Source organism: Papaver somniferum, chromosome 7 (assembly GCF_003573695.1).
Source record: "Papaver somniferum cultivar HN1 chromosome 7, ASM357369v1, whole genome shotgun sequence".
NCBI lineage: Eukaryota > Viridiplantae > Streptophyta > Magnoliopsida > Ranunculales > Papaveraceae > Papaver > Papaver somniferum.
This window is the reverse complement of record NC_039364.1, coordinates 268,087,490-268,099,395: the sequence shown is the minus strand read 5'-3', so window position 1 is coordinate 268,099,395 and position 11,906 is coordinate 268,087,490. Positions and strand designations below refer to the sequence as shown.

General features: G+C 36.3%; 2 protein-coding genes across 2 annotated transcripts; one reads left to right on the top strand and one right to left on the bottom strand.

The window, feature by feature from the left end:
- Positions 1 to 6,568: 6,568 nt before the first annotated feature.
- On the bottom strand, positions 6,569 to 7,432 carry LOC113296584. The gene has a single exon (XM_026544887.1). The coding sequence runs from the start codon at positions 7,430 to 7,432 to the stop codon at positions 6,569 to 6,571; it is 864 nt and encodes a 287-aa protein (XP_026400672.1).
- Positions 7,433 to 9,625: 2,193 nt separating this feature from the next.
- On the top strand, positions 9,626 to 11,884 carry LOC113296583 (protein FAR1-RELATED SEQUENCE 5-like). Its single transcript, XM_026544886.1, has 2 exons — positions 9,626 to 10,597; positions 11,771 to 11,884. Exons 1-2 carry the CDS (start codon positions 9,626 to 9,628, stop codon positions 11,882 to 11,884), a joined length of 1,086 nt encoding a protein of 361 aa, XP_026400671.1.
- Positions 11,885 to 11,906: the final 22 nt, after the last annotated feature.

Genomic DNA, 11,906 nt, shown 5'->3' with positions numbered 1-11,906 from the left:
TTCCTAACGCAGATATAATCCATAAAGTACCCAACCCTCAAGATCAGACACCACCAAGAGTTCAAGAGCTAATAGCAGATCAGAATAAGTGGGATCAAGAAAAGCTAAACCAATTCTTTTTCCCGGAGGATAGGGAAAAAATCCAAGCTATTAATCCAAGGAAACAAGAGCAAGACTTCATTAGATGGAGGCACCATCACTTGGGAAAATTCACGGCCACAAATGTTTATAACTTTCTAGTCAATCAGGATCAAGACAATAATGACTGCATAGATTTCCCTTGGAATAAGATTTGGAGAATTCAAGCAATTCCAAGAATAAGACTTTTCATCTGGAAACTATCACAAAAAGTACTTCCAACATTTTCTAGACTAGGTGCTCATAATAAGGACATCGATCCGATTTGCCAGTTATGTAATAATCAAGCGCAAGAAACAGAATGTCATCTCTTCTTTGAGTGCCATTTGCAGGAGCCGTTTGGTTTGGTCTCTCCCTAAATAATATAATCTCAAGTTACGTTCCCAACACATTTATTTCTTGGATTAAATGGTGGATTACAGAAACTAACTTGAGCCATCTTCAGGTAAAATTTCTACCATAATTTGGTTCATCTGGAAATATAGATGTTCGTATCTTTTGAGAAAATAATCTCAGACCCAATTAATTTAATAGGGCAAATCAATAGTTTCTTACATTCTTACCCGTCAAATACCCTTCAAAGTAATATGAAAACTCAAAAGAAAACCTCAACCAATTACTCTGGGTCCAATCTAAATTCAGATTGGATAATCTTCATTGACGCTTCCTTTAAGAAAGAGGATTTGTCGATGGGATATGCTTTCATTCTATATTCAGCTGATGAAGAGACTTTCATGCACCTATCTGCGGGTTCAGAGTGGGTAACATCAGCTTTCCACGCAGAAGAAAAATCCTTATTAAAGGTTGTTATTTGGTTAAAAGAAAATATTTTATCAAGCGTCTTCATAGTACTGACTGCAAAGCGTCGGCGGACATTGTAAACAAGGTAAGCACAGATCCTTCGTGGTCAGCGGAAAATAACTTGCAAGAAATAAGGACAATCATGGGAGAACTACCTCAAGCTAAAGTGGAGCATATTAAGAGGAAGAATAACTCAGCAACGGACTACATTGCAAAGGAGCCAAGGATTAAAAAGCTATAGCATATGACAGATAACCTGCGACAAAAAATTCATAAATCTAGCATACATTCTAATATTTTTGATAAAAATGATCTTATGAATCTTTTGTACTATATTTACTAGTTAATATATGATCTTTTTCCATAAAAAAGAAAGAAAGATTTTATATAAGGGAACTTTTTCTCTCGCCCAAAATCTTTATTTTTTATATTAATAACCGGTCATTAAAATTCTACTCCATAATTATTTATAGTTGGATTTGAATTACAAAACTAACCTTTTACCAAAATTAAAATAAGCTTTTAATTATATTTATTTTGTGAAAAACGGTTATTGAAAAAAAGGTGATAATTATATTTCCTTAAAAAACTCCTAAAATAACGCATTAGGAATTAATTCGTATTTGACTGAAATATTCCGAATTTTGTTAACGGTCCGCGAGTTAAAACCCCGAAGGTGTCACTATCCATACACAAAAACTCCAACAAAACAAATTGTTCACAAAAACCCCCTTTAATATAATTGGTCTATATTACCCTCTTAGTTTAAATCACCCCAACAAAAACAAAAATCAACACCACTTTAATTCTTATTATATTGTCACCACCAACAAGCAACGCCACCTTCTACCACCGCCGCCGACCGCCAGCGTCGTCGCTGCCACCGACCACCACCGCCAACCATCGCAGCCACCACCTCCGATCGCTGCCGCCGCCTCCGACCGCCACCGCCGCCTCCGACCGCCACCGCCGCTACCGACCGCCACCGCGGCCTCCAACCGCCACTGCCACCTCCGACCGTCACTGCCGCCGCCTCCGACCACCACCGCCGCTACCGACCACCACCGCCACCTCCGACCACCACCGCCACCGCCGCCACCGACCACCACCATTACTGACCAAAATTTAGATGAAACCGATTTTGGTTACATCACAAATCCGATGAAACCGATTTTGGTTTCATCATAAAATAAGATGAAACCCTAATTGGTTTCATCAGAATTCAACTACAAGAAAAATTCAACAAGGATCTTATGTTGCAGTTGTCTTGGATACATCAACATCACAACAACACAGATCCATGCTCTATGCTACAAACACATATTATCAACTGCCAGCACCACCACTGCCGACCACCGCCGACCACCACCGACTAAAACCAACAACATCGCCAACACCCGCCGACGACTACCACCACCACTGACCAAAAATTAGATGAAACCAATTTTGGTTTCATCATAAATACGATGAAACCATAATTGGTTTCATCAGAATTCATCAGTAGTTGCACTTCATTTAAGCTTCATTTCTTCTTTAGTTTACAGCATCATCTCTTGTAACACAACTCTACATAAAAACAACTCTACTTTCAGGCAAAACCCAGCTGCACTATCCACCTTCAATTGCTTCAACTCCAGCTGCACTATCCACCAGGCCCTATTCTTTGCATCTTAACCCGCACTTCCAATTCAAACCCTATAATCCACAACTCCACAATACTTTCCTGCTTTTCCTAGCATTCATCTATTTGTGAATCTTCTCAATCATTCATTCAAGCCAACATCATTGTATCAACAACCTCATTCTATTCTTTCATCCACCAGGCCATCAATTCAATTTATTTCTTTCTTCAGCCACAGCCTTTGTCCATCAACCAACACTGCCATCTTCTATTCCATTTCCTTGTCTGCAACACAGACCAACACCATTTCAGTCGCCTGCACAACCCCATTTGCATATACCACCTGCAGCTGCTCAGGTAACCTGTAATTCATTCATATACAACACCAATTGCATTTCAAACTCAGGCCACTTCCACCTGCATCTCTTTGCTGCCTCAAAAACCTGTTAACAATCACACAGCAACCACAAACTCATTGCACAACATAAACAACTTACTCATTGCAACATCTCATATTCAAGCTTCTGTCATTCTCCAACTCCATTGCACCAAAACCATCTCTAAATCCTCCATCGACTGAATCTTCTCTATGACAAACTCTATCCAAGAGCCTAACCCATAGCACCATCAGTTCACATACATCACATAATTATTCAGTTATAGAAACCCCCACTTCAATTCAATCATCATCCTCTTCCATTCGATTTTAGGAAAAACCTGTTCATAAAATTCATCACAACAAGACCTCGATTTCATATCAAATTCGTCGTGGTAGCAGCAACTGGTTCTGCAACTTCATCATCACCACCAGCTACAACTTCAGTTCTTCTACTTCTTCCTTGTAAGCCTTCTCTCAACCATAAATTCCTCCAATCCCCATCTTTTTCTCCATTCATCTCAGATATCTACAGGAGCAGCAGAAACCAAACCCTAACCAATTTCCATCGTCAGAACCTCAATTTCACCAGCAACAACCTAATTCACATCTTCACATCAATCTAACTCAACTCTGAGTTTCAATTTCTGAATCAACCCCAGACGAGATGCAGATCCAATTTCTTGCAATCTCAGATTCAACCCATCTTAAATCTGTTTCAAATCCATCATATCTATCTTACCCTTTTCACATCTCCCAATTCTCGATCTATTTCTCGATCAACAACAACGAGATTTACTCTCAATTTCAGGTGATAAAACAGCGGCATCTGTTGCTTCTTCTTTTCTCAGTTTTAGGGAAATGAATAAACTAATGATTGAAGAAAACGTCTCTCGAATTCTTCATCTCTTGAATCAACGCCGTTCTTTTCTGCTTCTTCATCTCTGTCTCGATCTAATTTCAGGTGATAACAACGGCAGCTGCTGCTTCTTTCTTTCTCAGTTTTAGGGACTTGAAATGAACGATTGAGAAAATAATTTCTCGATTTAGATCTCTCGGCTTTAATAACAACAACCGTTTCTCAATGAACAAACTAAATTTACAGGGAATTACAGGGAAGTGGTGTGTCGGGGGAGAATAAAATTGTTGTTGGTGTTCGTGGAGATCCATTGTTGCTGCTAGTGATGATGGTGGTGGGATAAGAAGTAGGAAGAAAAAAGAAAAAAGAAATCAGAGAAGAAGAAGAAAAGATGAAAGGGTACATTTGGGTTTTTTTAAAATAAAAAAAGTTAAATTTTCTCATTATCATTTGACTTGGTGTTTTTGTCCCAGTTTTATTTGAAACGGTTTTTATTTGGTAGAAATAATATGACCGGTTTTTTCTTATCACTAGTTTGTTCACCTAGGGGTTTTGTCACTAGTTTTGTTTTGTTAATCCCTATATTAACTCCTTAGCATACTATAATAACTCCCTAAATTAATTTGTTTGACCTGCTAAAATAACTAACCTCTTTGTTTACCACGACTACCACCGAGGGAGTTAGGAAAATTCCAATTTTCACTGATTAACGAAGATTCCAGTTTTTACCACCAAGTGAAAATTTAATTTTTTACTCGCAGGGCATTTATGAAAATTTCGGTGTTCACCCTCTGAAAATTCCAGTTTACACTCCAATATATGCCAAACAAGTGAAAAATTTAATTTTCAAATAAAAATAGATGGGTGAAAAATCAAGTTTGACACTGTGAAAACATAAATATTCAATCTTATTCGGCGTCCAAGAAACTTATATGCGGCAATTAATGGTGAAAACTTCAATTTATCACTTCAATTTAATTTGAAAAAGCTCAAGTTATCATCCCAATATAAAACTCCAATTTATCACCTCTAAAATAACTCAAATTATCGCCCCTATAAAACTGCAATTATCACCATATGAAACTGGCAAGAATGACAATTTTCACAAATTGGTATAAAAAATAACTCCATTTATCACAAAAATTAGAGAAATTTCAGTGATGCAAACTCAAGTTTTCACTGGTGAGATTGGAAAAGTTCTAATTTTCACAAATTTACAAAGGAGCAGTGCTATCCCGCACGACCTTGCGGCATGCTATTCCGCTCAAGCGGCTTCTTTACCGTTAGATCATGTTAAACTCAAATCTAACCGCCTTGAACCCTTTAGGGGAAATAGTGGGTCTTATCCTGAAAATGGTGGATAGCATCCCGCAAAGTCTTGTGGGATAGCATTTGTCTTTACAAAATTCCAATGAAAAAACTCCACTTATCACCCTCTGTGATCAGTAAAAACCAATTTACATTCAAGTTAATCATAAAAAATAAAACAAAAGAGGTTTTATATTCAAAAATCATAGATATCAAAGAGCAGTACTATCCCGGGACTGCTCAATAAGCAAACAGCGTTTTGGCCGTTGGATTATATCACCAACCGTTGGATGGTAGTTTAATTTAGGTTTTGTAGAAAACTATAGCGGGCAAAATCCAAGTAATAAAAATAGATCCTTTTATTTTGTCATTATTATTCCAAAAAGACTTATTTCTTTTTTCTTCTTCTCCTTTTAAGTGACCATACACCCATTTACGGCGACTACATTACTATCGATTGATTACCACCGACTGATTTTTTGTTTAACAGATTTTTGTTTCAGTGATGTTGAATTAATATGCATATCCGCTCGACGGATACTTCCTCATCATACTAACACTTGTTTCTCTGGTTCTCACGCAAGTCTATACCATCTCCAACCTTTGCCGTTCACTTGGAATCCTTGATGGAATTAGCCATAACCCGTAAACTGATACTTACATTTTCAGTTAATTTTCTTCCATCTTCATCTGATAATTCAAGATTTAATCATCAATTAACATAACATGAACGTAATGATTTTTTGTGATTATTGTCTTGTTCGGTTATCATTTCTCCTTGTCCCGATGTAATTAAATAAAATCTAGTACCTTTTCATGATCACAAATATTAAAATCATACCATTTTTTCTTGAAAACTATTTTACCAAATTTATGAAAAAAGTTCAGAATTAAATTTTTACTAAACCCCAATTCTGAACTTCTCTGTACAGATCCAACAAGTAAAAACCCAAACCCAAATAATTCTGCCATGAATTTAACCAGTCCAAGCTATGAAAAGGATAAGACTCATCACAGTTATTTTCTCAAACTCTGTCAGTGTGAGAACTCTGAATTCCTCACTCTCCTATAGATTTAGATTTGTAACGACGGTAGGTATTATTTAAATTTTAACAATGGACTAAGGACCTACTCCAAATACTCAAACCTTGCCAGCTATAGTTTTTACAAAAGCTAAATTAAATTACCATCCAACGGTTGGTGATACAATGTTAAAACGTTGTTTGCTTATTGAGCAGTCCCGCGCAGCTGCTCGATATCAAATGAAAAAATAAAGTTAAGAAAACATGTGAAAAATTGTATAACGATGATTGGTGAAATCAAATAAGAAAACTACTCACAACACCACTAACTACTTGAATAGTTGCAACAAATATTGCTGACAAGGTCTGTTGGATTGTTTACCAAAAGATCATTAATTCTGCGGATTTTTTTTTTTTTTTTTTGAAACTGAAATTTTCATTGATTAAGAGTCTTGTGTTACATGTTGTGCATCTTTTTGTAATTGAGTTGCAATCTCATCAGCGATAAATAAAATCCAAACACTACTTAAAAAAGAGATTCTAGCTAAATTTGCTAATATATCAGCTATCTTATTCCGTTCCTTCGGTACATAGTTGCACTTCCAGAAAACTTTATTCTTGAGCATGCTTTTTATATCCAAAATCACGTCATATATTCTCCAATCTGTGTTGAAATTTTCTCGATTCACTGCATCAGCTACTAATTGTGAGTCCAGTTCAAATATCACCTTGTCCAGCTTCATATCCTCTGCCCATAATAAAGCCTCCCATAATCCTTTACATTCCACCTGTACTGGACTCAACGCCGCCTCTAGGAAGATGCATTTGGAGCCCCTGTTAGTTCCTGCAAAATCACGAAGAATTAGTCCCATTCCTCCCATTTTAGTAGAATAGCTGAAAGAACCATCAACATTAATTTTATGAGTGCCTATAGCAGGTGGTTTCCAGTGCAAATTTGTCCTCCTTTGTCTAGCATCATTAGTGACAATAGTAACTTTTTTTGGCTTTAGCAGATCCATTTCTAGTTTACTTTTCATAATGATTGAATCTGGATTGATCTTCCAACCCTTAAAGGCACTGTCACATCTTGCATTCCATATGGACCAAGCTGTGATTGCTATTTTGCATAGATATTCTTCCTGGATTTGATTAGTCTTCAGTCTGTCAAACCATTCACAAAACCAATCCACCATATTAACATCAACCTGAATATGAAGACCTAGAACAGCAAACCAACTGCTCTTGAGAGATTGCAATGCAAGACACAGTGAGAAGAAGTTTCTAGTGCTTGAGAACATAAAGGGCATCCATAATCTCCATTGTGAATCACATAGACCAGCTTATCTTTAGTCTTCCATATGAATTGCGCTATTCTAGGCAGAACAGGTAGCTTCCGGAGTTTTTTGAATATATACTGCATTCTTTATCCAACAAATTGATTTGCATTTTGCTCTTCAAACATTTTCCTACAAGTTAAATGTGAAAACCCCATTTCTCTCCAGTGTCCAAACCATTTTATCTGAATGATGAACATGAGTTGTAATATTAAGGATTAGTCTTGCAACTGGTTCTTCAAAAGGAGATAAAATAAGAGATTGATTCCACCCTCCAGTTTCTGAGAATAACTGATAAACATAAGTATATTCTTGATAATTAAGACATCCATGCTTTGGAGAAGGAGGAGTTAATAAATCAGGGATCCATCTATAACTCCAAATTAAGATTGTTTGTCCATTACCAATGCACCAACAGCTGTTGTTTTTGATGAATGAGAGTTCTGAGCTGATACTTTTCCATGACCAAGTGGAACTGGAATTATCTTTGATGTCAAAATTTTTCCCATCTGGAAAGTATTTAGCCTTGAGTGATTGAGCACATATAGAAGTATTATCTGAACACAGTCTCCAAGCAGATTTTGCTAGTAAAGCTCTATTAAAAAGCTTGAGATCTCTGAACCCAAGACCTTCTTCTTCTTTTGGCTTACTCACATTTGTCCAAGAAATTGGTGGCTTTCCATTATTAGTCTTCTTTTTCCTCCAAAATTTTTGTTGAATAGAATTCATATTCTTAATTGTAGTGTCAGGCAACTTGAAGCTCAACATATGATAAACTGGGATGTCATTTTTAACATTTCTTACCATTACAGACCTTCCTGCTTCAGACATATTAATAGAACACCATTTTGTCATTCTTGATTCCATTTTTTCAGCAAGATTTGAGAAAGGTATTCTCTTGTTTTTTCCCACAAAGAATGGCAGACCTAAATAATTTTCATCACTAATGCTGAGCTGTCTAACTTGAAGAGTACCAATGATGAGCTGGCAACAAGAAGGATTTGTATTTTTACTGAAGTAAACTGCAGACTTGTGAAAATTAATCATTTGGCCAGAGCAAACACTGAATTCTTCAATAACTTGGAGCAATTTATTTGTTTGGGTCTGTTTTGCGTTGCAAAATAGAAGGCAATCATCTGCAAACAATAAATGGTTTATTTTAGATGCTGATCTTGAGATTTTCGTACCTGTAAGTTGCTTTTGTTGCTCATAATGATTCAACTGTCTTGAAAAAGCTTCCATGACCAAGATGAATAGAGATTAATGCAGACTAGAATTTGTTTCTTATCCTTCACAAGTTCCCCCTGTTCTATCTCTCTTCTTTTCTTTCTTCGCTGATTTTGGCCGATCATACAAAATTTAATTGAAAATGTTAGAGCTTGGGCATATTTGTTAAGAATTTAATGTTATGACGTTAACATCAAAATTTCAGCCGGAAATAAACGTGCTGAATAGAGGGGGGAAATGTTACCTACATGAGTTTACGAAGATAATAATATAATAATCCGAAAATGATTTATGGCGCCCAGAAATCTGCACCCAGTGCACCCAGTATGAGCTGGCACATTAGAAGTAAAAAGGCTCTAAACACCACGTCACCCGACAAGCAGTTAAGAGTAAAAATCCTTTTTGACTTTCACTGTGTATTCTCAGCCGTACATCTGAATGTACGACATATATTCGATATATACAGTGAAATTTCTCAAATCCAGTAATATACCGCTCAAATCTCAAAATCTAGTAAACATACCGCCTAAACACACGGAGACCTAAAGGTCGCTCCATTTCCCATCTTCTCTCTCAAGGAATACGATCAGTTTTACAAGCTCCGTGAGGTTAACCAATCGATTTGGATAGTACAGAGAGGTAAGAATTTTAATCATATATATTTACGTCTTTGAGTTTTTTATTTTTATCATCTTGGATACCGATTTTTTTGTCAATAATGTTTATATGATCTAGGGTTGAGTTATTGAGACTGCCATGTGATTATCCATACAAATGGGATGCTATAATAATATATTGACTGTATTACAAATCTATTATCTAGAGTACATGCATACTCATGTATATTGACAATTGATTACAGTAGTTGAAAAATAAATGATTACCATGCTTTATGTATATCTTATTTACCATGGATGTTTTCTGGTTAATTTGTTGTAGATGGTAGTGGGAAGTGAACAGCCTGAATTGTATCCCATTACAGATGATGATGAGAATGATAAGGGAGATGACGATGTGGATTTCAAATTAAGTGAAGATAAGGATGAAGAGGGTGATGAATTTGATGGGACTAATAAGGTCGATGACGATGTGGATTTCAAATTAAGCGACTCTGAGGACGACGAGGGTGATGAAAATGATGGGAATGAAGAAGATTGTGGATATGGAGACAATGACATCTATGCAGGTAAATTTTTTGATTTCATATCTGAGATAAAATTAGCTTATAAAACATACGGAAAGGAGACGGGATTTGCAGTCAGGAAAAGAACCCAGCGCAAGAATCCATCAGGCGTCGTTAGAAGTTTTTCTTACTGTTGTAATAAGCATGGGAAACCTAGTGTGAATAGAAACCCAGCTAAACAAAACAAGACTAACAGATGTGAGTGCAAAGCTGGATTAACTGCACGTTTAACCCCAGATAACAAATGGGAGATTTCGACATTCCATGCTGCGCACAATCACATTGTTAGTTCTGAAATGTCTCGAATGATGCCTTGTTACCGACATATCCCTCCAGATGTTAGACATCGCCTTGATGCTAATGACCAGTCAGGAATCAAGATGCACAAAAGTTACATTTCGGTGGTAAACGAAAATGGAGGGTATCATAATATGACATGTACAGAAAAAGATTGTAGAAATATTACAAAAGACTTGAGGGAATTAAGACTTGGAAAGGGATATGCAGAAGCTATAATAAGATATTTTATGAACAAGGTTAGCCACAAATCAAATGAACATGAAGACTTTTATTATGCTATCGATGTAGATGAAGAAAAACATTTGAGGAATGTATTCTGGGCAGATGGTTGGTGTAGAGAAGCTTATAAAGAATTTGGAGAGGTTGTTACTTTTGATACTACTTACTTGACTAATCAGTATCACATGCCTTTCGCTCCTTTTGTAGGGGTGAATCATCACGGACAATCTATATTGCTTGGTTGTGGCACTAGTACAAATCTTCACATTGGCCACACTTAATCACCGTGTCCATAGGCTTTTGGTCATGGATTTTTTCCACTCCAAAAATGTGGCATCAGGTGCCGAGACAAAAAGGTATCCCTATGGCTACATAAACTTTGAGTGGCTATAAAACATGATTTACCATGGCCATAACTCTAAAACCGTGTCTATATGGTACTCAATATTTTTTTTGTAGTTAAGCATTTTCACTATCACCATGGCCATAGGATCCTTATAAACACACAATTTAATTATATATGGCTAAAGTTTACCTTAAAGTCACGTGAATTTTATTATAGTCGTGGCCTTTGTCATCAATTGGACACGCAAAATTCATTTTATCATGGCCAATTCATGAGTTGCAGTCACACTAATTTTTCTCAACCATGACCATCTCTATCATTTGGACACACGAAAAATAATTTAACATGGCTAATACATGATTTGTAGTCACGTTTAATCTATGGTACCATGGCCATCCATATTTTTGGACACATGATAAACATTTTACATGGCCAATTAATAAGTTATGGCTACTAAAAATTTGTAGCACCGTGGCTAAATTTTTTTGAAAGACACATCAAGTGTTTTGAATGTAGCTATTGTTCACCTTTTGGACACATCAAGTGTTTTCAATGTAGCTATTGTTCACCTTTTGGACACATAGGATACCACAAACCATGGCGATAACCTTTATAAAATGACACAAAACGTATTCAACGTGGCAAATATTAGCTTTTAGTCACTCGAAAAAATTGCAATTTTTATCGCCCAATTTATCTTCACGGACCTATTGGCCCCATCTTTTATCATTTGTAGCAAAATTCACCTAAATAACCATCCATAAAAAATTAATCAAGACTACAATTAGAATTGAACCAGCCTAAGATCTCAACAGTTATCGAATCTTAAAATATACCAGCATTCATTAAAATGTAAACCATTAAAATGTGACAGTATTCCAACACTTGAGCTCTTGCAATTTTCTCCTTTATTAGGGTGTAACAAAATAAGACCAGATTTGTACAATGATAAATTAAAAATAAAATCCAGTCAATAACCTAGATAAGCATTCAGGTAGTTGAGCTTCCACCTGCACTTTGGGGATGTTTTGTATAGACAGCACACTTCAGAACTGACCACTCAAAGGAGCAAGCAAGTGATCTGCAGCTGACAATTGACAGTTTCAGCTTGAACCAGGGATTCATCCTTGTCCTTGTTGATCTTCTTTAGATCTCCAGAATTCAAATTACTT